The sequence below is a fragment of the Acanthochromis polyacanthus genome, chromosome 5 (assembly GCF_021347895.1).
Source record: "Acanthochromis polyacanthus isolate Apoly-LR-REF ecotype Palm Island chromosome 5, KAUST_Apoly_ChrSc, whole genome shotgun sequence".
NCBI classification, from domain to species: domain Eukaryota; kingdom Metazoa; phylum Chordata; class Actinopteri; family Pomacentridae; genus Acanthochromis; species Acanthochromis polyacanthus.
This window is the reverse complement of record NC_067117.1, coordinates 27464229-27488270: the sequence shown is the minus strand read 5'-3', so window position 1 is coordinate 27488270 and position 24042 is coordinate 27464229. Positions and strand designations below refer to the sequence as shown.

The 24042-nt window shown below is 41.4% G+C and overlaps 1 protein-coding gene and 1 long non-coding RNA gene across 4 annotated transcripts in view; one reads left to right on the top strand and one right to left on the bottom strand.

Annotated features, from left to right (window-relative positions):
- Window positions 1-648: 648 nt before the first annotated feature.
- LOC127534107 (uncharacterized) lies at window positions 649-18900 on the bottom strand. Its single transcript, XR_007942065.1, has 2 exons — window positions 18776-18900; window positions 649-3828 (listed from the first exon to the last, which is right to left on the bottom strand). It is a non-coding gene; the product is annotated as an uncharacterized LOC127534107 (long non-coding RNA).
- Window positions 18901-18939: 39 nt separating this feature from the next.
- Window positions 18940-24042, top strand: part of iqsec1b (IQ motif and Sec7 domain ArfGEF 1b) — a 232400-nt gene continuing 227297 nt past the window's right edge. For 2 of the 3 annotated variants that reach the window (XM_051948457.1, XM_051948456.1), the window contains exon 1: window positions 18940-19459. In XM_051948457.1, coding sequence (XP_051804417.1) covers window positions 19179-19459 — 281 coding nt within the window. In that variant the 5' untranslated portion in view covers window positions 18940-19178. The remainder of the gene's footprint in view (window positions 19460-24042) is intronic. The other variant, XM_051948460.1, reaches the window with a different exon arrangement.

Here is a 24042-nt window from a genome sequence, read left to right as displayed (position 1 = left end):
TTTCTTGATGGTGAGTTAGCAAATACTGACTGTAGATGTACTAGTGCATCTCAAAATAATTAGAACATTGTGAAAACACTTATTTTGAGTCATTTAATTTGAAAAAGTAAACTTTCATATGCATTACAAAACTAAAATATTTCAAGCCTTTTTTAAATTTCATTTAAACTCGAACTTTATTTGTATAGCACTTTTCATTGAAAACAACTTGCTTCACAAGAATTAAAAACAAAAAAAGATGGTAAATAAATACAAAAAAAACAACAACACAGACCCATACAACATGACATCATTAGGACATGGCGAGGCACCGAGGCTAGAAGGAAGACACTACCTTGAAGAGGGGGGGCAACTACACTGAGAGGGTCGCAGACCAGTGGGGGTTATAGGGGAGGGGGGTGGGGGCAATAGGGGAGAGGGTATGGGGACCAAGGGTAAACACCCCCATGGACAGAAACAGCTCTTCGTGTGGGAGCCCCCCCGCCGGGAAAACACTTGAGAATTAAAACACTAAAACTGAAATTAAATAAAAAGTTAAAATAAAGGTTAGAATATATAAAACCCTAAAAGTTCAAAAATCAAGTAATAATAGATATGTCATGAGCGATGGAGGGAGAGAACCCAGGCGCAGATACCAACAGGCAGGCAACAGGTGTAATGGGGTTTTATTGAATCAAAACAATTACAAACTAAGGACAGGACTGTGGGGGCAGCGCAAAAACCAAACTACACGATACGAAAAAAAAAAACAGAAACACAGAGCTAATGAATGGTACTCACAGAAAAAACAAAAGCAACAATTGAGGGAACAAACAGGCCAGCATAAATCCAATAACAAAAATCCACCGAGTCCAAGGTTTGAAAGTCCAAACAGGGGGGGAAGCAGAAAAGTCCAGAAACAGCTGTAATCCAGAGGGTAGTAGTTGAGAACGGCATGTGGAGTGTCAAAAACTGTGATGCTCCCACACACAATGAGGGGAGCAAAGGGTTTTTTAAACAGAAGGGGAAGGCAGGTGAATAGTGTTGGCTGATTACCCCTCAGCTGAGTCTCATGCCACAATTAGCTGTCCTGCAGCGGGCGATCAGCTGGGAGAGAGAGAGGGAGACAGGGACAAAAACTGGGCAGGAGCTGGAACAGCATCCTGACAGAGGCAAGAACAAAAACCAGCCAGGAGCTGGGACGGCTTCCTGACAAGATAATAATAATAATAAAAAGCAAAGGAAGAAGAGTTAAGAATTATCAAAACAAGTTGAAAGCCTTTAGACAATTATGGCCAACAGCTCATGAAAATGTGACATCCAGTATCTCTTTGAATTTGAAATATTTACCTTTACGTATGAGTCTAGGATACAATAAATGTATGCTTTCCTAAATAACTGATGGAGAATATGAAACTTTTTCATAATGTTCTTTTTATTTTTTACATGCACTAGTATATGCATTCACTGTATAAATCTGTGAGTGTCAGTGGTAGTCTGGGCCATTAAACAATAGCAATATGTGCAGATAATAGACCTGTCTTTAACAGCAATAAAAAAAAAAATTTTTGGTAAAATGTTCAATAGAATGCATTGGATGCAAACCAGCATGAAACTAAATCGTAACAAAAACGAAGCCTGTTCCCCTCCTGGCTCTTCTACATTCTCGATAATAAAGTGTGTGACTCTCCTTCACTCTTCCTGTGGCTTCCATGCTGGTCTCCTGAGGGACACTAGTCGGCTGCCTCTTTGTTGCCTTCGTCATCAGACCTCCCCTGATAGAGGCTGTGACTGAAAGGGACTCACAGTTGTCCTTGTGAGACGAGCCTTCACAGTCGAAAACCACTTCCTCGTCTGCCACTCAGAGTCTTAACCTTGTGGTGATGCTGTAGCTTCACCCTCCATGCACCTCTGTGCACCCAGCAGTACAAATGTCATTTTGATACATTGCATTTTGTGACAATTTTTATTTTTACTAAATTCAAGAGTTTCTTGAACATTTCTTTCTATTGTATCTCATTAATCTTTGGTTAGTTTACCTTCAACTTAATTTGGTTGCTTTTAATATCTAATGTATATCAAGATGAGGTTGTTTTTCTGTCCTAATTTTTTTTATGTATTTGTATATTTATTTTTATCTATTTGTATTTAAAATATACATTTGTGTTCAAAGGAAGGAAATTCTGAATCAACCCTTTATCGGCTGATCTTTCCCTAAAAAGGGTCATTAAAATGTATTAAATTTTTGTAACTATTGATCACTGATACACCGAAAACAAACATTTTATCAAGATACATTTTCTACGCAACTTTAATCGATGGTCACTTTATGTGAACTCACATGAATGATTCCTTCCCCCGATATGTTGGGTAAAGTTAAATACCATCAGGTAACTCTTCACTTGTGAGATGTTTTTCTGTGTTGCTTACTTTCAGCATTTCTTTACATTACAGCTTTTAAAAGCAGCCCATTTATCTACGCATATGTATACTGTCTTTGGGTATCCCAATAGGGAAGCGATTGCTCAAATTGAAGTGAATTCTAGGTGCAGAGCCACAACACAAACTACCTCACATCTACTCACAAACTGTAATTTTAATGGAAAAAAAATCTTATAGTTCAAACTATAATCAACTAATAATCAAATACTTCATGTGACAGAGCTAAAGTCATGACATCACATCTGGGCTAGCCTCTGTGTCCAAAGCTTCTGTAACTCAGTAAAACTTCTCCTGTAGTGTTTCTTTCATATTTTCCTTTGAAGAAAATTAAGCAGAAATACGAAGATTTCTGGGATAAATCACCACCAACTACAGAACTGGCTGTAAGACACTTTAACCATCACCATCACCCTCAAAAAAGTGTGAAATGGAAACTACTGAACTTCTCTGAAGATGTGAATCTATGGTAAAAACACACTGTAGAGAAAGTCTCTGTTCCACTGCAGTCATCTGAATCAGTGAAGACATAGACATCAGCTACATTTACAATGAGGGTTTTTGCTTTTGGAAAAGACATTTCTATTCCATTTGAGCTCTATACACATCGTTTTCAGTACATATTGTTCATGGTGCACGGTGATGACGCAGCTTTCCCTTTGACTCGGAGCAGAGCCTGTCTTTGTCGTGTTGACAGACTCACCAGAGATGGCAGATGCCAGATAGCATGTTGGTGCTAACACTCCTGGCTTTAACTGGTTGCCCCTCTGTCAGGGCTGGATGATGAGTGCTGATATTGTGCTGGACACAGAGAAATAAAACACACTGTTTGGTGCCCGCTGATGGATTTCAGTATTGAGCACCGAGGCAGGCTGTCGAAATTCACTGCATTCTACTGAGAACGCAGCTTTGTCAGGCGGACAAAGAAGCACAAAGTGTACACATTTTCAGTGTGTATTGTATTCTCCACGCCTGCCATCCATCTTATATTTAAAGATGGTCAATAGTTGCAGAAAAATCTATATTCCACTCTTGCTATGGATTCTTTCTGACGGTTACAGCAGTTACATGTCTACGCGACGCAAGAATGTGTCAATGTATCGCAAAAAGAAATCCTACTTTTGGAGAAATGGCCTAAATATCACTGAGCAAATGGAAAAAAAATCATATCAAATTCCTGCTCCAGCTGTGGCAAACAGCTTTTCGAGTTCTTTTTTCTGAGCTAAAAATAGAACATTGAAATGCCCCCGTCTCTCGTGTAATCAGAGGAGAAACGTTACCTCCAGAAATTGCCCAAGGACAAAGCTGGGATGCTGCTTGCTCCAATCATCCACAACAGAACATATCGTGCGGTGCTCTGAAGTCAGCCTCACTCAGCCATCGGTCTATCAAACCTTCAACCTGAGAGGTCTGACAGAATAACAAAGGAGGAGATGGGAGAGAAGAAACAGAGTGTGCCAAAAAGGTGTGTTATAACGGCTGTCCAGATGTTTCTACGTGCAGGCAAACACCTCCAGCAGCGGCACAGATGCATTCTGTACCTCTAAACTATACTTTCCATGTTTTTTATAAATAAATACAAAAGTCTAGTGTATGATAACTTACACTTCAGCGCCACTCAACTTCACTGTCATTAACACGCTATTAAAAACACAAAAGTGCCTCGTGCATAAAGGAAACATCAGGGAACTTGGCGCTGACAAAGGCAGACTGATCAAACACCTTACATCAGCTCACATTGTCTTTTGTTTAAACTTGCTTTTGAAGGCAGAACAGAAACCAACAGCTGACAGCTTGGCTACATCATGCACATACAGTGAGTTCAAAAAGTTTGAGAAAACATCAGAAATGTGTCATATTTTCATGTAAATCTGGAAATAATCCGAAAGTTTGAAGATTCAGAAATACTGAAAAATGTTAATAAGACATACTAACATGAAAATAAATCATTCAAATTCTGAATCCTTTGTACAAATGGTCAACTTTCTGTTTTCCATGCAGATATGTGTCACCATTTATGCCACTAACTGTCTGTCCTCTCTCTCCTGTAGTTTTTGTTTTGTCCTTTCTGCAGGTGTCTCTGGATCTGGAGCTACACGTCTCTGACTTGCAGTCGCTGGTCTCATCGATCTTTAAAATGTTTATTGTTCTCTTATGCATTGTTTGTCTATTCTCCATCTGCCATCCTCTGCTGTTCCTGTCCTTCCCAGTACAGAGGTTTTTTTTAGTCCCTTTGAAAATGCTGCTTTCAAAGGGACTCCACCTTCACCTTACAAGAGGTGCCGTGAGATGACATATGTTGTGAGTTAGCACTGCAAACAGAATAGAAAAGAACTGACTATCCTTGAATTACATCCTTCTATTGAAGGCATTAGAAAAGATTGTGACTCTCTTTTCCTCCTGAAGTGCCTTGTGAGACAGCCCGGTCTCACGGGGATTCGTGAAACTGTCACGTCAGTTTTTGTTTCGGTTTCGTGCGCACCAACATGATGTCATCATGTTTTTCGTGCCGCTCACCACGAGCGAAACCCGCTGTGGTAATCACATCTGAAAGTGGTTTATACCGGCGGATTCATGACGATCTAAGCTGTCCATTGGCGTTTGCGGCCGCCGCTGCGGCCGCCGCTTCGGCCGCCAGACATTCTTTAAATTCCTATGCAAATTCGGCGGATTCGTGACGATTTAAGCTGTCCATCGGCGTTTGCGGCCGCCGCCGCCGCCGCCATTGCGGCCGCCAGACATCCAGCCGCAGCCGCGGCCGCAAACGCCGATGGACAGCTTAGATCATCATGAATCCGCCGGTATAAACCACTTTCAGATGTGATTACCACAGCCGGTTTCGTTCGTGGTGAGCTGCACGAAAAACATGACGACATCATGTTGGTGCGCACGAAACCGAAACAAAAACTTACGTCACAGTTTCACGAATCCCCGTGAGACCGGGTTGTCATATAGTGGATGGACTGAAGGTTTCGAAGGAAGAAGTGTTCTAAAACACGTTGTGGAAACTTGATTAGTTCAATCCAAAGCAGGATCAGGCAAACCACAGAAGATCTAAGAAACCATCTTAAGATCAGTACAGTGAGCTTTGTTCTACATTTATGGAGAATTTGAAGACCAACAAGTTCTCCAAGAAGAGTTTGAGAAGTCAAACATTCCTCACATGACCAGAAGCTCTCTGGAACGTTGCCTCGTCATACTGGAATGACATTAATGGTCAAATCTGAACAAACTGGTGGAGTCTATGCAGCGGCTACTGTTAAAGCAAAAAGAGGAGACTAATCCTGAGACATTCTGACATTCGTGGACATTTTTCAAAGATTTAACGTTTAACTCAAATGTTTCAACTGATATTAACATTTGTAGCTAAACGTTTTGCATTTAATTAAAAATTAATGCTAAATAGAAGGGTCTTCATCGGTGGTATCAGACATCTCTGTATGTTCAGTGTATTTTATACTTTTTTAATATGTCAGTTCAGTAAATTTGTTCTCATTGACATTTATTCAATTTCTGCAGTCAGACAACTAAACTAGTATGAAATAGTGACTGACATACAGCCCATTAAGAATACATGTTAACAAACGGCCACTGAAGAGCCACTTCCAAGCAGCTGCTCAGCACCACAAAACTGCTAATTATATATTTGCAGTCTTGTCTGACAAACTCACCACATACATGAATTAAAAACACCAGCTGTGCTGTGAATTCGTCGAAATATCCATTAAAAATTACTGGAAAAAATCAGAGAGAAGCAATGGAAAATTCTGATCTAACACACGCACTGCCTTGGTCAAATGTTTTACTCTGCACTGTCAATCACAGACACAGAGAGAGTTTTCTTCCTGAAAGGGGCATCAACAGCAGCAGCTACGAATAGTGTTAAAGCCATCCATCCATTATCTATACACTGCTTAATCCTCTTTAGGGTCGGGTTTTGGCTGGAGTCTATCCCAGCTGACTTAGGGTGAAGGTAGGCACACCCTGAACAGGTCACCACCAGTCTATCACAGGGCTACGTATAGAGACAAACAATCACACTCACATAGGCTACATACCTATGGACAATTTAGAATCACCAATTAATCTGAACATGTTTTTGGACTGTGGGAGGAAGCCGGAGTACCTGGGGATGCACAGTGAGAACATGGAAACTCCACACAGAAAGATCCCATGGTTCAGGACGGGGCACGAACCGCAGGTCTTCAAGCTGAGAGGCGACCGTGCTAACAGTGATGAAACCAGGGGCTTTCAATTTTGGTGAAATTAATCTTTTTTTTTTGTGTTTTGAGCTGAAAAATTGATAGACACATTCTGCGAATATGTGTAACTTTCATCCATTTCCTGAGAAAAGGCACAATATGGGACATTTAAGGGACACATTGATGGAGTAGACACCTTTTCTCCTCAGCTCGCTCTTTTACCGCTTGAGTATCTGCTTGACCATGTTCGACAGATGTCTTTTGGTGATTTGATTTAAGTTTATCCTTTCAAAAAGCTGCAAGAGATCGTGACATGATACTGCCTCTCGTTACAGCACACTCGACACTTTCCCCATCTTTCCTGTAGAACATGCTCAGTGTGTTTTCATTTTAACTAGATGTGTGATTTGTACTGTGAGCAGGGCTGTAGTGTGAAAACAGGTAGACGCTACTTTACTTCAGCTACTCTATGAAAGGTTCACAAGGGCTATGATGATGGAAAGATGTACATACCAGTCTCTACTTCAAAGAGCCATTTTGAATCTAACAAAATCTATGCGGTATTGATCAATGTCTGAATGTAGCAGAGAAACAACATGACTGATGGAAATAGTAGCTTAAGTGAACAATAAATCTTACTAATGTCAGCTCAGAGGACAATAATAAACAGTTCTTAAACAGACCCTGAATTAAATGATCTGTTCCATTTTTATAACAAATATTGTGTTCTAAAATAGGTTGTTCTTAGCCTTGTTATACTTTACACCTTAATAAAATCAATCAACCTCCATTTTACAAATCTGACATTGAGCAGCTTGCATGATGTAGATTACAGTTATTGTAGGTTAGCATCTAAATGCAGTACAGGGTGTGCAGGCTATGAGCTGTTATAGAAACGACAAAGCAGCGGCAAAGCTGGTAAAATGAGTCCTTCAAACAGTGTTATGTAAAAATAACTTCAGTCCCACCTCAGGGCTCATATCTAACTTCACTTTGCGATCTTTCACTTGACTGCCCATTATTTTCAGTTAAGATGGCATATGCCTTTCCACTGAGCTCTGATTTATGCTGAACCCCTTGAAACCGGCAGAGTTTGCAGTCTGCCTCCATGTAGCGCGAGCGGGTTGGTGGGTTAACAGTTGTTTCATGTTAATGAGGCAGTTGGCGCCGACATGGGAATGCAATGCACCAGCAGAAAACAAAACAATCGATCCTAGAATTTGCAGAACAAACCGAGACAGGCACCCTCATCTAGTGCACAGTTTTTGTAAAGATTAGTCTAGCAGAAGATTATCCACATTGTTCGTGATGACAGCAGCTCAAATGCACTTTTGAGATTCTATTTGGGAATTGTCTTTTCACTGTAGTCTTTCGAAAGAGTTGGTTTATGGAGGAAACAGTCAATGTCATGATTATATTAATTTAAACTAAATGGTGTTGAAGTCATTTTACACAGGGATGTACTCACTTCTGTTGTGTACTGTAGCTTTATTTGATAGGTTGAATAAAAGCTATTTATTCAACATTTAGTCAATTCCACTCAGTCTGGTGATGCTCTTTGTCATGAAATTTATAAAAGAAATATTCACTCATTATCATTGATTCTGCAATTTTACACTGCAGTTTGAGATAAAATTGTTCTTTTCAGCATTTGCCAGCTAAATAAACAAAGTTAACAGTAACCTCCCATTTACTTTCATTGAAACAAAACAATGCGATTTTTTTGATTTTAAAAAATAGCAGCTTTTACTCAGTAGTGGCTGATAATTCCCATTTTTACGGCCTAATAGTTTGGAAAGATACATAGTTTTTTTTTTTTTTTAATTTTGTCCTTGGCAACCAATTTGTGCCGAAGGTTTTGGACAATCGTGTTTTACTACTTAGGGTGCACGGCATCATGAGCTTGGGTCATTGTCTGCATAGTGGCCTCTTAAGCATTCTAAACACAATTTTAAAGTTTTCTATCAGCCACTTATTTGAAGGTCACACCGCCCGAACTTTGCTGGAGCGTTCCTTGAACGGTAGGGAGGGGGGGCTGAATTTCGACAACGCTCGTCACCGCGCACAAAATGGGAAAAAAAATCGAAAACACGGGCGTTGAATAGCGGTGCACCGCTGAAGCCGGCGTTACTTTAGCGTTGGTTTAGCGGTAGCGAGCGGTGGTATAGCGGCGTTCTGCGCATGCGGGCGTTGGCTCGGCGGGGTTATAAAGTTGGTTTAGCGGCATACCGCTTGTGACTGCAGCAGTGTTGCCAACTTAGCGACTTTCTCGCTAAATCTAGCGACTTTTCAAAGCTCCTAGCGACTTTTTTTTGTCAAAAGCAACTAGCGACAAATCTGGCGACTTTTTCTGCCGTTTTGGAGACTGATAGGAAAACTCGGCTCATTCTGCAGTTACTGTTTTCAACAAGCAGCAGGTGCTGCTGTGAGCTTCTCTCCCTCCCAGAGCACAGGCTGTCAGTCCAGTAACCCCGCAGCAGTCCGAGTGAGGGGAGGGGGAGACCCACATCACTCCGCGGCCAGACGACAGATGAATCGCGCATGCGCAGTCACTATAGATCCCATCCAGACTTACGGAGCCATATAAACGAAAATGTTTCTTCACTGTCATGCTAAAATAAACCACAGCATTTAGCCTCTAGTACAAAAACATATTCTGGGTGTTTTATATTCACTCTTTGGTCTCATCCAGAACGTTATTCCTCTCTCCTACAACGTTGATTACAATTACATGCAAACTGGGAAATATGCAAATTAGGCGATGACGTCATTTAGCGACTTCTAGCGACTTTTAGGACAGCCAACAGCGACTTTCCTTACTGAGGAGTTGGCAACAGTGGACTGCGGAGCTGAACGGATCGTTCATCAAACATGGCTGGTGGCATCCTCATGAAGTGCTGGAAGGCTCGTGGATCCTCATTCCTCAGCTCCACCATCAGCTTGTCATACAGTCCATGTTCAGGCCTTCTCAGTATCCACTGTCTGACCCACACAACTCTGTCTCTCCTTCTTCTCTCTCTTCTCCTTCTGTCAACAGCTTGTTGCAATCTGAGGAGGTTCTGATTCTGCTGCTGGACTAGTGCACCAATCATAGCAAGTCTCTCAGCATCCATGGTGATACAGTTTTACTGTAACTTTGAGCAAATTCGATATAGATGAGGTCTGAACTCAACAGCAGCTCGATTCCAAATGAGCTCCTGGTCCATTTCTCCCCGTATTTAGCCAAATTATGGTCCTGCTCCGACACCTCTATACCAACGCCAAACCAAAGTTCATCGCCGCCATGGATCGCTGCTTCAACGCCCGACACCGTTCCAGCAACCCCGTGTCCGCTCGTGAAACGCTTACAACCGCTCCACCGAAGTTTGTGCAACGTTTAATCGCAGCCCGGGCAACGCTGGCGAAGCAGCGGTGGTCCAGCGTTCAAGATTTCTGCATTGGCCTAGCGGACCCAAGCGTCCACGAACTTGCGTCTAGCCGTGCCAAACTTTGACTGGGCGTTGGTAGAGCGGGGGTGAACTTTGCCGGGGCGGAAAATTGCCCCCTCCTTACCGCTCGCAATATTTTGTGCAGCTCAAAACTTTCGGAGCGGTAGGAGGGCCCCTCCAGAAACATCAGCGGTGGCTGAGCGTATACGGCGTTGCTTTAACGGGGGCCAACTTCTGACGGTGGTGAACGGTTACGAGCAGTGATGACTTTTTTTCACCGTTCAAGGAACGCTCCAGCAAAGTTCGGGCGATGTGACCGGGCCTTTAAATATAGAATCTTCATAAATAACAGTAATTGAGGAGGTTCTATGTCATTAATCAATCTGGCGCCTTGTAGCGAAAACTTATTATTGAGCCCTTACTAACTCCAATTTTTAATGCCAGTTTCACTATTTTCTCAGGTATCTAGAAACCAACCAGTAATGTAGAGATATGTATTAGCCGATGGGTGGAAAATTAACTGGAAATGCCATGAACTCGGTGGAAAAGATTAGCTAAAACCTCAGTTTGCTATGATGGTAAACTCAAGACCTTTGTGTTTACTGTTGGTCAGAATAAGGAACAACATGGATAACAGCAGAGAATCCCTTTCTCACACACTAAACAGTTAATTAATTGTAAAAGAAAAAAGTTCTTTAAAACACTAGAGCACTGTTGCTCTGATATCTTTACAGTTCTGTGATGGAATAATACTACGTACACCGGCTGAGATTTCTTTTTGTTTATTACTTTACCACTGAAAACAACTCATGGAATGTAATTTTACCCCTAATGTGCACACCATATGTAATAAAAAAAAATAGAAGTCCTCCTTCTACTGTACGAGGACTGAGGAGGATAGAGATCCTGTCTTCAGTGATACAAATTTACTGTCTAAAAAACTATCTGTCTATTGATTAAACCAGCTCTATTTGCGAGGGAATCCTGCCACTTTAATGAATGGATACAAAGTTTCCCAGTTCGGTCTCCAATGATGTTCAAAACACACTTAAGACACTGTCAAGGGATTTAACCTTTGCATCATTAAAAGAAAAGGTCAATTACCAGATGTGTCACAGTGCAGGATTAAAGCCATGGGATCAGATATTTACAATAAAAACATACATATTTCCTCAACCTAACAAATATACACCTACTTTACTGAAAACAATATTGTAAAGAAGACTGCGAGGAAGAACTGCAGAGGAAATGTGCTCACATCAACCACCAGCACAATCAGGATTAATTATTACAACAAGTATGAAGTGGAAATTAAAGGTATCATTCTGCTGATAGCTAATTTCACAGAGTGCACATCATTATGATATCATGAAGACACAGAAAGGCCACATTTAATAATAAAGCACTAAATTTCTTCTGGGTGCTTATTTTGATTATTTCTAATTAGTCTTATTTTGTTTTTTTGTTGTTCCCTTATTTAATTTTCTTGTCATTAGTGAAGCACTTTGTGGACCAATAGTAATAGTGTGACTTAAAAAATAATCATTACTGCTGATGATTGAAATATTACTGCTATTTATGGTGAGTAAATGTAAAATAATTTATGAGAATATTTCTCCTATAAATATCCTCAGTGATCCAGTTGGTGAAACTCTGTTTCTGCTTTTGCTTTGTGTTTTCTATTTTTATTTTTAAGGTTTTTTTTTTTTTAAATCAATGGGGCTCATAACTGGTGGCTTTAATCAAACTGCCCTTTATTTAGCTGGTTGATTGGTTAATTATATAATGCTGCGTAACTAATGAAGTTACTGCTGTTATTTCATGTGTGTTATTCATATGTGCTACTGTCTGATGCTGCAGGTGTTTAACTCAGAGGAAAGACTCATACAAACAGCTGGAAGCAGCAAATTAAAGTTCAACTCCTTTGTCAAAACTTGAATTACCTTTATTGCTGGTGAGTCTCGTTAATTTCATTTTTATTCATTAGAGCCTCTCGACTGCTTGTGATTTAGCCAATCAATGCAGTGCTGGGATGAGACTTAAAAAAATTGTAAACCTACAAATATTTCCCATTTTTACTAAATATAAGGAAAATGTGCAAATTTAACAGCCTTTCTTTTAAATCCTAATTCTGTAATACTGATCTATTTCAAGATCTAGGAACAGGCCCGGGACATTCCTAATGGATATGTTGCACTTGACAGTTTTGGATGTTTTTCTATTCCTAAGTAAATTACAAAAATGATATTTCATGCATTCCAAAATAGTGCCAACCCTGACTCAAAAACCAAGCTTCATGCCAGACTTTGAATCTTGTGTATCATGACAACCCTACCAGGGATGCATCAGGCTGCAGCGTGTCAAGGTTGCGAGTCTGCTGGACCTCAAGGGGATGAAATGTGCTATGAGACGAGACTTTAAGACTTCATGGGTTTCCATGGAAATGAACAGAAATTTCTGACCTTGTATCTCATTTCAAAGTAGCTTTCTGAGCATTTCTTCATGGTATTGATATTGGAAACTTTTACAGAATGCTTATATACTTTTCACTATGGCTTCATGTTCTGTAAACATGAAGACATGCACTGAGGATCTTAACACCAAATAGTTTTGCAAATTACGGCAAATCCAAATAACTAAGCCTGTTTGTGTACTGTATGTGCAATGTGAATCCTGACTACATCAATGAAGATCCATACATCATTATGTATACACCGACTGATCCTCATTAAGGTTGTCACAGCTGACTTAGGGTGAGGACAGGGGACACTTTGGACAGGTCACCAGTCTATCACAGGGCTACATATACAGACAAACAGTCACACCCACATTCACACCTATGGACAATTTAGAGTTACCAATTAATCTTAGCATGTTTTGAACTGTGAGAGGAAGCTGGAGAACCCGGAGAAAACCCACACATGCACAGGGAGAACATGCAAACTCCATGCAGAAAGATCCCAGGCCAAGGGCGGGATGCGAACCAGGGATCTTCTGAGCACCAAGCCTCTGTGCAGCCCATCAACGAAGATACTCAACAGAAATACAGGGTGCCGATAAAGTCTCTTTCCAATTTTAAGAAGTTATTGCAAAGGCAGTTGATAAGATATCTTAACCACATTTGTTTTATTGTAGTCAGTGGTTGTCAAAGTTTTTTCTACCTCATTTAAAAAACCTCTATATGGGCACCATTAGTTGCATGAAGCGAATCAAGACGGTACATATGGGATCACTGTAGCATAGCCTCATCAATGGTGGCAACGGCATCAGAAATCTTTTATTTCATGTCTGTAATGTCCCAAATCTTTGTTCAATACACGATATCTCTAACATAACCCCACAGAAAGAAGGGTCTCAATAAACCATGATACGCATTGTGTCTTCTCTTCAGGAGTTGCCATTTTTATGGCTTTCATTTAACAGTACCTCTTTTACCAACAGGATATCTGAAACACACAATTTCAATATGATTACAAACTCTAATAAACACTGATTACAATAAAACAAATCTGGTATCTTATCAACTGCCTTTGTAATAAATTCTTAAAATTGTAAAGAGATTTTATGGACACCCTGTATATAAAAGCAAATGTAAATATGATACATATTGTTTCTTATATTATTTCAAACTGTCAGATCCATGTTGCTATGAATTGTAGGTGATATCCAAAATAATGTCAATTAAAATTTGCTCCCCAAGCATATGGGGCTTTTTGGGGGACTTTGGGATTTGTCCTCCTGTTAATGGGAGCTGCAGAAATCTGGATGGGGAACAAGCAGGACATCCAACCTTCTTTCCTGTTCTCAGACCCTCCTACCAGATAATCATGGGCATGTATTAGTACTTCAAATGCATAAAAGTAGTCAAGCTAAGGGTCACCATTCAGTTATGGCCTCGCATGGAATGCCCTGCGATTGGCTGAAATCTCCTTTCACTAGATAGATTTTCTAAAATTGAATACAGAGCCAAGAACACAAGCAGAAGTCTGGTTTTTGCTCAGACCACTTTAATTCTAATACACAATAAATTTAGTACGACAGTTTTTTGACCAATAATGCCATAAAAATACTGCCTACTCCAACTTTAAGTGTGTCTTTAAGTGCAGCTCACCTTAAACATTTTGATCCCATTTTTATGAGGTTTATTACAAAAAAAGAATGTAAAAATATGGCTTAGATGAGAAATTATGGGTTGATGAGCATTGCTATATTTCTCTATGACAATGATCCTATAACCAAACTCATGGTTAGTAAGAAACAGTCTCACCAGACGATTACTGAATGAGGAAACAATGTCCAGTCTGGCCATCTGAATCTTAACTATACTGCCATTTTTGGGATGCAACTATTTTTTTGGCGAGCTACACAATGTTCCTGTCTGACCCATGTTTGCTGGGGTGTCTCTGCTTGTGTTACACTCCAGTCAATAACAGAATTATAATAAACCTCTGAAACCTTCTACATCTCTCTCAAAATCTTTCTTGCAAAGTTTAAGGCCCATTTTTTTCAGGTAGAGTGATTGAAACCACAGCTGAGAGTGTGGACATTAAATCCTAAGTAGCCGCCTGAGGTCAAAAAAATTAATGTGAGGTAGTAAAAACGTCCTTCCATCGGCCGTCAGGGACATAAAACAACCTCCAATCTCTGGCAGCAACTTTGTTGTTGCAGTCGAGGGAGCAAACGGTCCGCCGAGGTTTTGTAAAAAGGCCTTCGCTGCATCTGAAACCCTGAAAAAGGATAGCATCTCACAGCAGTTGAATTGAATCACAAGCTGTGAGCTGGCAAGAATAGCAGACACTCCCATGTGTGTTTTCCAGTTCGCCACCCGGCACAGGTTTCGCTTTCTTGGTATGAGGTGAACACTTCAGCCACTTCATTCTGTCTTTCTTTCATCTTGGGGGACATATGGGATCTAGTATTACAGCTGCTGCTGTCACTGTTACTGTAGCAACCTTTGATACGATGGCCTTTTGTGAGATGAAGCTGAAGATTTGCTGTGAGCAGGAGCTCTAGAAAACACTCCCAGGATCAGCCGAAGACTCCACACTGCAGGGAACTTTGTGTGCTTTCTGCTCTGACCATACAGCTTCGGTACAAGATGGAGGTATTTCATCATCAGAAGGCGAAGAATACCCCCAGAGTCTAAATATAACTTCTGAAAAAGAGAAAAAACACCCCCCTGTTCTACAATGTACTCAGCCTCAACTCTCTTCCATGCTTTGAAGATTTCTACAAGCGAAGGATCACAGAATCTTTTCGGTGAATTATGCACATTATCACTCCCCATTTCCTCATTGGAGCTCTGGTGCAATGCATCAAAGCGGTAGGAGAGGATTTAGCCGGCTGTTCTGTGTTTGCCATTGGCTAATATGAGCGAGCCTGAGGCCTGTCATTCACAGTGGAGGCTAGATTCATTCTTGCGACTTGGTGAAATATATGAAACATTTTGGTAGTCTGCTAAAAGATATTCAGAGTTGTCAAATATCACCAAGGCTGTCACTGGTGACTGGATGTGTTCTGAACACAGCAAACCACTAGAGGGCAATCACTGTGTGAAAGAAGCTTCCAGCAGCTGCAGCATGTGAGGGATAATGACAGGCTTCATATGTGGTCTGCCTCTCTGGCTGTTTTTAGACATGTATAAATAAGAAGGCATCCCAGTAGTGCAAAAAAAGAGAAGAGAAACCTGGTTTGCAGCCATTAAAGGCAACTCCTACACAATGTGAGGAAGAGAATCAGACTCTGAATCCAATGAGGAAGCCCTGAAGTATCATCTTAGCCATATTCACTGTTTCCTTTATATCACAGTCAATGCAGGACTCTCCATTAGCATTAAGACAAAGCAGTTCCGAATCTATATCAGTGATGTAGGGGTGGTGAGTTTCATCAATATGAGATGAGGGATTCATAGGTTACATCTGCTATGCTGCTTTGCAAGGCAAAAAAAATTGAATGGGCACATTATCTCATCGTCTGTGATGCACCGTGATGAAAGGTGCAGTTAATCTAAAAGATATGCACGTTACATTGACCTGCGCACGTCGGAGAAAATCACGTTTTCTCACACAGCACACAGACAGAGGGGAAAGCGTGGCAAGAGCGGCGCCTCGTTCCTGCAAAAATTCTTCCCCACAGTGAGGAAAGAAGATGAAAACGGCACAATTCAGCCACAATGAGACGTATGGAGGTACAGTATAGAACAGCGGGAGTGCTCCTGGAAAGAACTGACAAATTAGTTGCAGTTTTCCTACTTCAAGACGGTCGCTGCAGCTTCTACCTCTGCACTGGCAGCTGTCAAAATCAAAACAAAGACACCTCTCAGAGAGGAGCTGCACTGTACTCCAGTTGTAGGTTTTGCTGGATAAAAAATGTGCCAATTTATACACACACATGTACTTTATTGTATACATGTTTAAGATAAATTCCTGTTTAAAACTGCAACCACTTGAGCATTACTGTTTCCTTGATGAATCTGTTCATTCCTATCAATCTATCTATCTATAAGGTTTCCTACTATATTGAGCCTGATGAGCTCAGCAGTCATATTAAGGATGTGCTGCACTGTGCTTTGGGACAATAAGCCTCCAGTACAGCAGAGTAAGGCTGACCACAGGCCTCCCTCCTCTTCCATGTTCTTAAATGGTAATATGCGGACGCGGCGCTCACTCAGCGGTGCAGGGTATGCAACAGCATCCAGAATAGCAATTTACTAAGCAAAGGTCAGGTGTGTGGGGTGTTAGCACTGAGAGACGGCCAGGAAAAAAAAATGCAAAGACAGCTGCTGCATATGCACATGATGGGTTGAAGCCTGTGGAGCCTCGGGGGGGGCTTTATATGTATGAAAGGTCACGGCTTTGCTTTTTGTGGTAGCAACATGTCGTGGGCACTTTAACCCTGTGAGCAACTGACATGTCTAAACTTTCCTGCTGAAAGACGACGGTTCAGTTACTGGAAAGCATCTTTTATTTTTTGTAGATTCCAGTCTTTGTCTAATGAGCTCCCCTCGCTCTAATGCCTGGACTCCCTCAGGAAGATTCCTTTTAAAAGGGAATATTCTAATGCTGATGGCAGCTTAATGTGCAGGTTACAGCCCACCTTTAATAAAGTCTAATGTAGCATTCAACGGTGGGGCAGCTGTGCACATTTAAAGCAGAGTTCTTAGGTGAGAAAGTGAGGAAAGACCTGCCTAAAATGTTAAAAAGAGGACAAAATAAAATAAGAACTGGGACCATCATAATATGAGGAGAGATTTCCCACTGTGTAAAGTTGGCTGCTGTCATGTAACTCATGCAAATTCACTGTTCAGCAATTGAATCATGATGATTTTCATTAACTAACACTTTATTTGGAATACTGGAACTTGCACTACTGCATATGATTAGCTGTAGGCTGCGGAGTCTCAGTGAGGAGACAAAAGCGCCATTATTCCAGCTAATATTAAAGCTGCACTAACATAAATATCAGTCTCATATATTTAGATTAACAATGGGTGAAACTACTATTTGTAAGCTGCTAATGGTGAGAACATAACTGAGAATTATCACCTGACTCTGCAGCTTTATCGAGCTCAGGGAACCTTCATTTCACTCACTGTTTTGCTTTTACTGCCTGTCAATTTTACTATTTTTGTACAATCTCTCATTAGCCTTGTTTCGTGCAGCAGCAGGCAGCTGCTTTCAGAGAATAAACTCTGATAACCCCATTACACAGCACAAAAACAGCAGACGGGTTTAGTTTCCAAGTAGCTGGTGCACTAAAAAGTAATGTTTAAGCTCGACACAAAAAGAAAAAAAAAATCTCTTTCTGTTTGGATCAGTGTTTTTGAGCATCTAAAACTTCAAAAGAAATCATGTTCAACCAAGAAACTACATGAAATTAGGGGTTATAGCCTTTCCTCTATAATGTCAGATATTAGTGAATAGTTTTTATTGTCTGAAACCGTCCAAGTATCTTTGGAAGATAAAAGAGATGTTTCAAAATCCAGAAGTCAAGGTGAAGAAGAATTAAATTATCAACAAATTTCCTTAAGTTGCATCAACTTTTATTTACTTTTAAATCAACTAACACAGAAATTTCAGTTTTTACACACAATATATAGTTGATGTAACAATTATGCCAACAGAATTAATCAAAATAATGTTTGCAACTTAAAAGATTAATCTAAATCGGTTTGATTTTAGAGATGATCTTACAACCATAACTTTCTCAGAATGTCACTGGTCATCTTTCAGCTCTTCAGGGTAAAAGGCCACAAACAAGGACGTAAAGATGGACTCCAAAATGCATGCTAATGTTTCTCTCTGCTAGACGTGCAAATAGGGCAAATGTTTGGTAGTTTGTTGAGAAAATGTGTCACCATTGTGTTAAAAGCTGGTTCTGCTGTTCCAAATGCACCAAAAAAAAGAAAAGGAAACCCCCGATAGATAGCTCTGAATTCATTTTTGGGGTTGATTGAAGCCCTGCAGCTCATTTCTGGCCACAAGCTATGAAGCAACTTATTCCAGAGCAGCCATGTTTAAAAGTCTCTTCACAGCTGTGTTTTAACAGAACACTCAACCATTTTGGCAAAAATGTTACAAAACCAGCTCCCCCAATATTTAAACCTCATCAACGATCAGTTTTGGTTGATGTTTGCTGCTGGAAGTGAGCACTACTGGCTCCAGCATGAACAAACATTCTGTACAGGTGAGTGCGCACCTGTGTTCGCGCAGCAGAAACTCTTCCTACCTGTTGAGCAGCTACACGTGCAGCACACACACGCGCGCGCACACTGTGCGTGCGTTTTCCCTCCAGAACACCTTCTGCTACGGTGAGCGTGAGGCAGCTGAAGCGCTGAACCGCCGGCCCTGAAGGGGTTAAACGCTTCTCCCTTGCACGGAGCGGCTGGCTGGAGGTTAGTTGGGCTGTTGCGGCGCAGAGCTGGTGGACGCGGCGGCGGCGGCGACGCACCAAACCGGACCAAGTTCACAGCAAAGGTGCCACTACTACACAACCCAGCAGCCATGTCGGAGCGAAGGAGGATCTCTGGATGTGACTGCGCTCAGTCTTACTACTACTGAGCGTGTGTGTGTGTGTGTGTGAGGAGGAGAGGAGGGCTGCTTTTCTGCGTTTGTGGATATCGCCTTTCTTCATGGACGGGCAACGGGGCTTTTACGAGATGGAGAACCCGACAGAGAACCCCAGCAAGGCGGCGGAGTATCTCAAAGAGCTCAATAAGATCATCGAGACTCAGCAGGGTCTGCTGGAGAAGCAGAGGATCCGGATCGAGGAGCTGGAGCTCCAGGTGACGGATCTTTGCAAGGAAAACGCCTGTCTGAAGGACCAGCACCAGCGGCACCTGACCACCTGCAGACTCCAGCAGGGCAACCACTCCACGCTGGGGGCCATCAAGGAGAATGTCATGCAGGAAAAGTAAGTTATGTGTCCGGCTGGGTTCGGCTGATCAGGGAGCTGTCAAAGTTTATATTCCTGCTTGGTGCCACCAGATTGTTTGGTTGGAGACATCACCGCGGCTCTGTTTTGTTTTCTGTCACCAAACCAAACCAAATGCACGTTTCTCCGCCACTTTGTCACGGCTCCGCTCTTTAATTGTCCGTGTAATTTGTTACATTGTCGGGGATTATTTCAGGCTCTCTCTCTCTCTCTCTCTCTCTCTCTCTCTCTCTCTCTCTCTCTCTCTCTCTCTCTCTCTCTCTCTCTCTCTCTCTCTCTCTCTCTCTCTCTCTCTCTCTCTCTCTCTCTCTCTCTCTCTCTCTCTCTCTCTCTCTCTCTCTCTCTCACACACACACACACACACACACACACACACACACACACACACACACACACACACACACACACACACACACACGGGCGATGCGAGCGGTACACGCATATTGCGTAATGGATCCCGCTAGGCGCACCGCACGCTGTGGAGCCTCGGCTGGGTGACATGAAAACGAAGCTCTGTAGAGCGCAAACTGTGTCAGATCATCGTGGAAAAAAGTCAGAGGGTGTGACTTTGTTTTTTTTGTTTTTTAAATCATGACACGAGTCTGCTGTTGTTAGATAGCTAGTTTACGCATCTTCTTGTCTCAGCTGAGTTCCTCCATCTATTTCACTGATGATTATTCAGGGAATAATCACAGAAAATGTGTGCAGCGCCTGCCTTGTTTTCCTCACCAACGTGGAAGGCTTTTACTTTGAAAAGACGTTGGTTTGGAGTACTGCCCACCGCCACTATCACAAATGATTGAGAAATGTTCCATCACAGCTACCAAACAATATAAGGGCAGCTGCTTTGGTGGATGGAAGCACACATGCAGGCTGTTTTAGCAAGAAGTGCAGTTACTTTTTAATGCATGAAGTGTTTTATTGAGAAAAGCAAGCACATTGTTTTAAAGCATTTACTCTTTTAGATCCATCAGAACCTTGCTTTTCTGAGAAAACATGTGGAATATTGTACAATTCTTGTAATTTAGTTTGTGCATATTGTGAAGCCACTGAGCTGTTTAGGGTAGTCCATATGGATATATGTGTCATTTAACATCACAGTGTCTAGTAACCCTCATCCAGAAATACAAGCCACTTCTCAAATATCCCCTGGTGTCAGCTTCTTTAATAAATACTTGTGGTTTATTTCTACCTGCCATATTTCCCATAAATATGGCTGTTATGGTTGTGTGGCTAATCGTTACTTTGCACTTGCTACCTACAAACATTGCAACCATCCTGTCATCTACTGATGTATGGACTACAGTTGTGAAGCATTTAATTTGGAATCTGGCCTTGTCTTACTTTTAAAACTGGACGTATGGAAAGAGTGGTGGATCCGACTCGAGAACACAAGAACATGCACTGCATTATCGTCTAATTTGGACCAGAATTTACTAAATTAACACCATGCTGGCTTTAAAAACACTTAAAACTAGTGACTGAGATCATAAACTCATTGAGAAAATGTTTACTAAGGTAACACACCAAGTGAGAAGTGGATCATTTTCTCATGGACTTTCCAATCTGACTTCTTTTTGTAGTTAGAGCAGTCACCCCCTGCTGGTTGTTAGAGAGAATGCAGGTTTAAAGTGCTTTTACTTTGTCCATCTTTTCTCTACTAGTACAGTCTATGCTTGCGACTTAGAGTTCTGAGGAAAGAGGAACTTGTGCAAAATAGTGTGTTATAAATTTTGCACATCTCTGACCAGAGTAAACAATGAAAGTAGCCATCTAGTTAGCTTAACTACACAAGGATCTGCACTCCGGACAGCTGTAGAAGGCTTGCCCTGTCACTCCAGTGTTTTGTTTGAATCCTTGTTTTTTCCTGGATCTCTACATTGCAGGTAGTGTGTGCAGAGCTAACATGACTCATACCCCAACAGCAGCTACGGTAATGGCAAATATAACACATGCGGTCAGTTGACATGACATGATTGAAGGCAACACATGGGATCCAAATTTGAATTGACATTTCTGGTATTTTCTGCGAAATTAACCACGACAAGCTAGTAGCAGCCCTGCTCCCAGTGAATATCAGTATCTGGTCCTGCTCCCTGTTGTGTTTTAGGTGCGTTTGAGTCAGCTTGGACATCATTTGACATTCTGAAGCGTAGATGTAAACAATCAACATGGCTGAGCTCAAAAATGCTGGCAAGCAGCATCACTTTAGTCAGAATATTACATGCAGTAGCAAATAAATACCATGAATGCTGCATGTTTAGGAAGGGCTATATTAGCAAATTGCACGGGCTGAGTGATGTTGACTTCTGTGACTGATGTACAAAGGGTTGGGGTTAGTGAGTGATGTGAGACTGTCTGCTTCTCCTGATGTTGGGGTGCATTAAATTGGTTTTCCAGTTGCACCTCAGACTTCAAGAAGCTTTTGTCCATCACACCGTTTCTGACAGTTAATTGAACGCGACATTAATGCTTTCAGTGAAATCTGACATTTGACAGAATCTGTAATGGGAGGACAATTTAAAGTACAAAATTGGAAGTTTGTTGGAAACCAATAGTTTGAGCTCTGACCAGTTTATGGGCAAGAAAGTCATGGACAAAAAGACCCTTTATACTGATCTTCTATTACTGTAAAAGTTACTGCAAGTTCCTGTAAAGATTTCCAAACATATAGTGAGTTTGTGTTGTCGGTATTCTTTCCATCACAGATTTTATGAATGAAGGTTTGACTAAAATGTTTGACTTCTTGGAAATATAAGACAGATTTCGGTCCTAGATGAAGGCTAGAATCTGTATATACTGGAATTAGGGTTTTACCTTGGCATTTTCTTTGCTAAGTAATCAGGAAACTTTATTTTTGATTATATTGTTATCCTATAAATTGGCAGAAAATAATGAAATTTCACAATTTCCCAGGACCCAGTGGGATTTTTCAAAACTGTGAATTCCCCGCTAAGACCCAACAATTTACAATGAAATGAGATTCAGCTTGGAATGGCACAAAGTAGAGAAAAGTAGACAATGATAGTGACTACTGCACTTAATTTATTGTCAAATATGCTCGCCACTGACTGAAAAACTGCCATGGCACTCGGCAAGTAAAGGTTTTAGATTATCATGTAGATTAAGTCAGACTTTGAAAAGTCTCTCCTGAGCTCCAGAGAACATTTGACAGCATGTACACCTTATGATGAGGAAACTGTTGGTGTGTAAAATCTGCGGAATTTGGCTTTAGAAATAATAACACTGGAACATAAATCATAATCGCAGTGAGCCGAGGATTGCCATGAAACCATCCTGCTTTGCAACGTTCCCTGCAGTGATCCAAAACAGAGAATATTATGAGACATATGATATAGCAAAAACTCTGACGTTTCACCAATTTTATGTTATCATCTAACTGTATACCAATGCAGTACTCTCATAGTTTCCTTCATTCCCTCCATCCTCCCGTCTCCTTGCTTGCCTCTGCAAATATGAAACTGCAGCATCTCCAGTGGTGAATGATTAGCGCGTCAGTCTAACAGATAGTTTGGTGATGATAGCAAAAGTTCAGACATCACCAGTTACGCTGCAGCTGCTGCTGAAAATGCTGCCTTCACAGAATGCAATTTTGCTCATGAAAGCTGCATCTACAGCAATAACCTGGTTCTGTTTATTCGTGCCGAGTCTGAGACTGTGAGGCCTCTTTAACCTATGACATCATTATCATATTTGCTCGCTCATCGTTTGTGCGGAGCTATAAATAGCCATCAGTACAGAGTGGAGGACAGGAGCCCTCTCTTGGGATTTTCAGTCTAATACGTGGTGTTGCTTTTTATACCTGAAAGGAAACGGAAAGGTGTGTGTTTGAAATGTGGCTAAAAATTGAACAGTATGCACGTGTTTTTTTTTAGCTAAAAGCACTCAATCTGCACGCACACAGCTGAGAGGGAGTCCTGTCCCCTGTGTTCTGTCAACAGTTGGGCCACGTCAGCTGTTCTTTTTGTGCTGACCGCAGTCAGCATACAGTCCTGGCCTTGACTGGAGGGCCGGTGAGGGAGCTGTGTTCCTCCCAGGCCCTCTGACACACAAACACACACAGTATAATGTTAGCCTATGACGACGCAGCAGGACGGGTCACCCTGTTACTCCAGGTAATCAGTGAAGTGAGAGAACGTGGAGGCTGCTCAGAGATCTTAGCAGCTCTGGAGTCTGTTTCTGTTTTGATAGAGTGGCAGCATATTGTTCTCTCCACTCTGCGCTGTGAGCTAATCCACTGTGCCGTTCCTCTGCGTTTATTCGCTGCTTTATTTGGCTGTTAAACTTCACAACTGGCACAAACTTGTACGGCTCTTATCAAGGTCAGATAGGATGTGTGTTGGTGGATGTTTGACCTACAGCTGTGGAGTGCAAAAGATTCCTTTGGCAGTGTGGTTAGCAAACCTTTACATCATTAGGATTACTGATGCAATGAAATGTTTTGAAGGAGACTTTGCTGTTAGATCGTTATAGACCCCAACAAATCCACTTCACAGCCTTTTTGCACTGCAAGTCTACCTTGTTATCTCCAATTTCACATT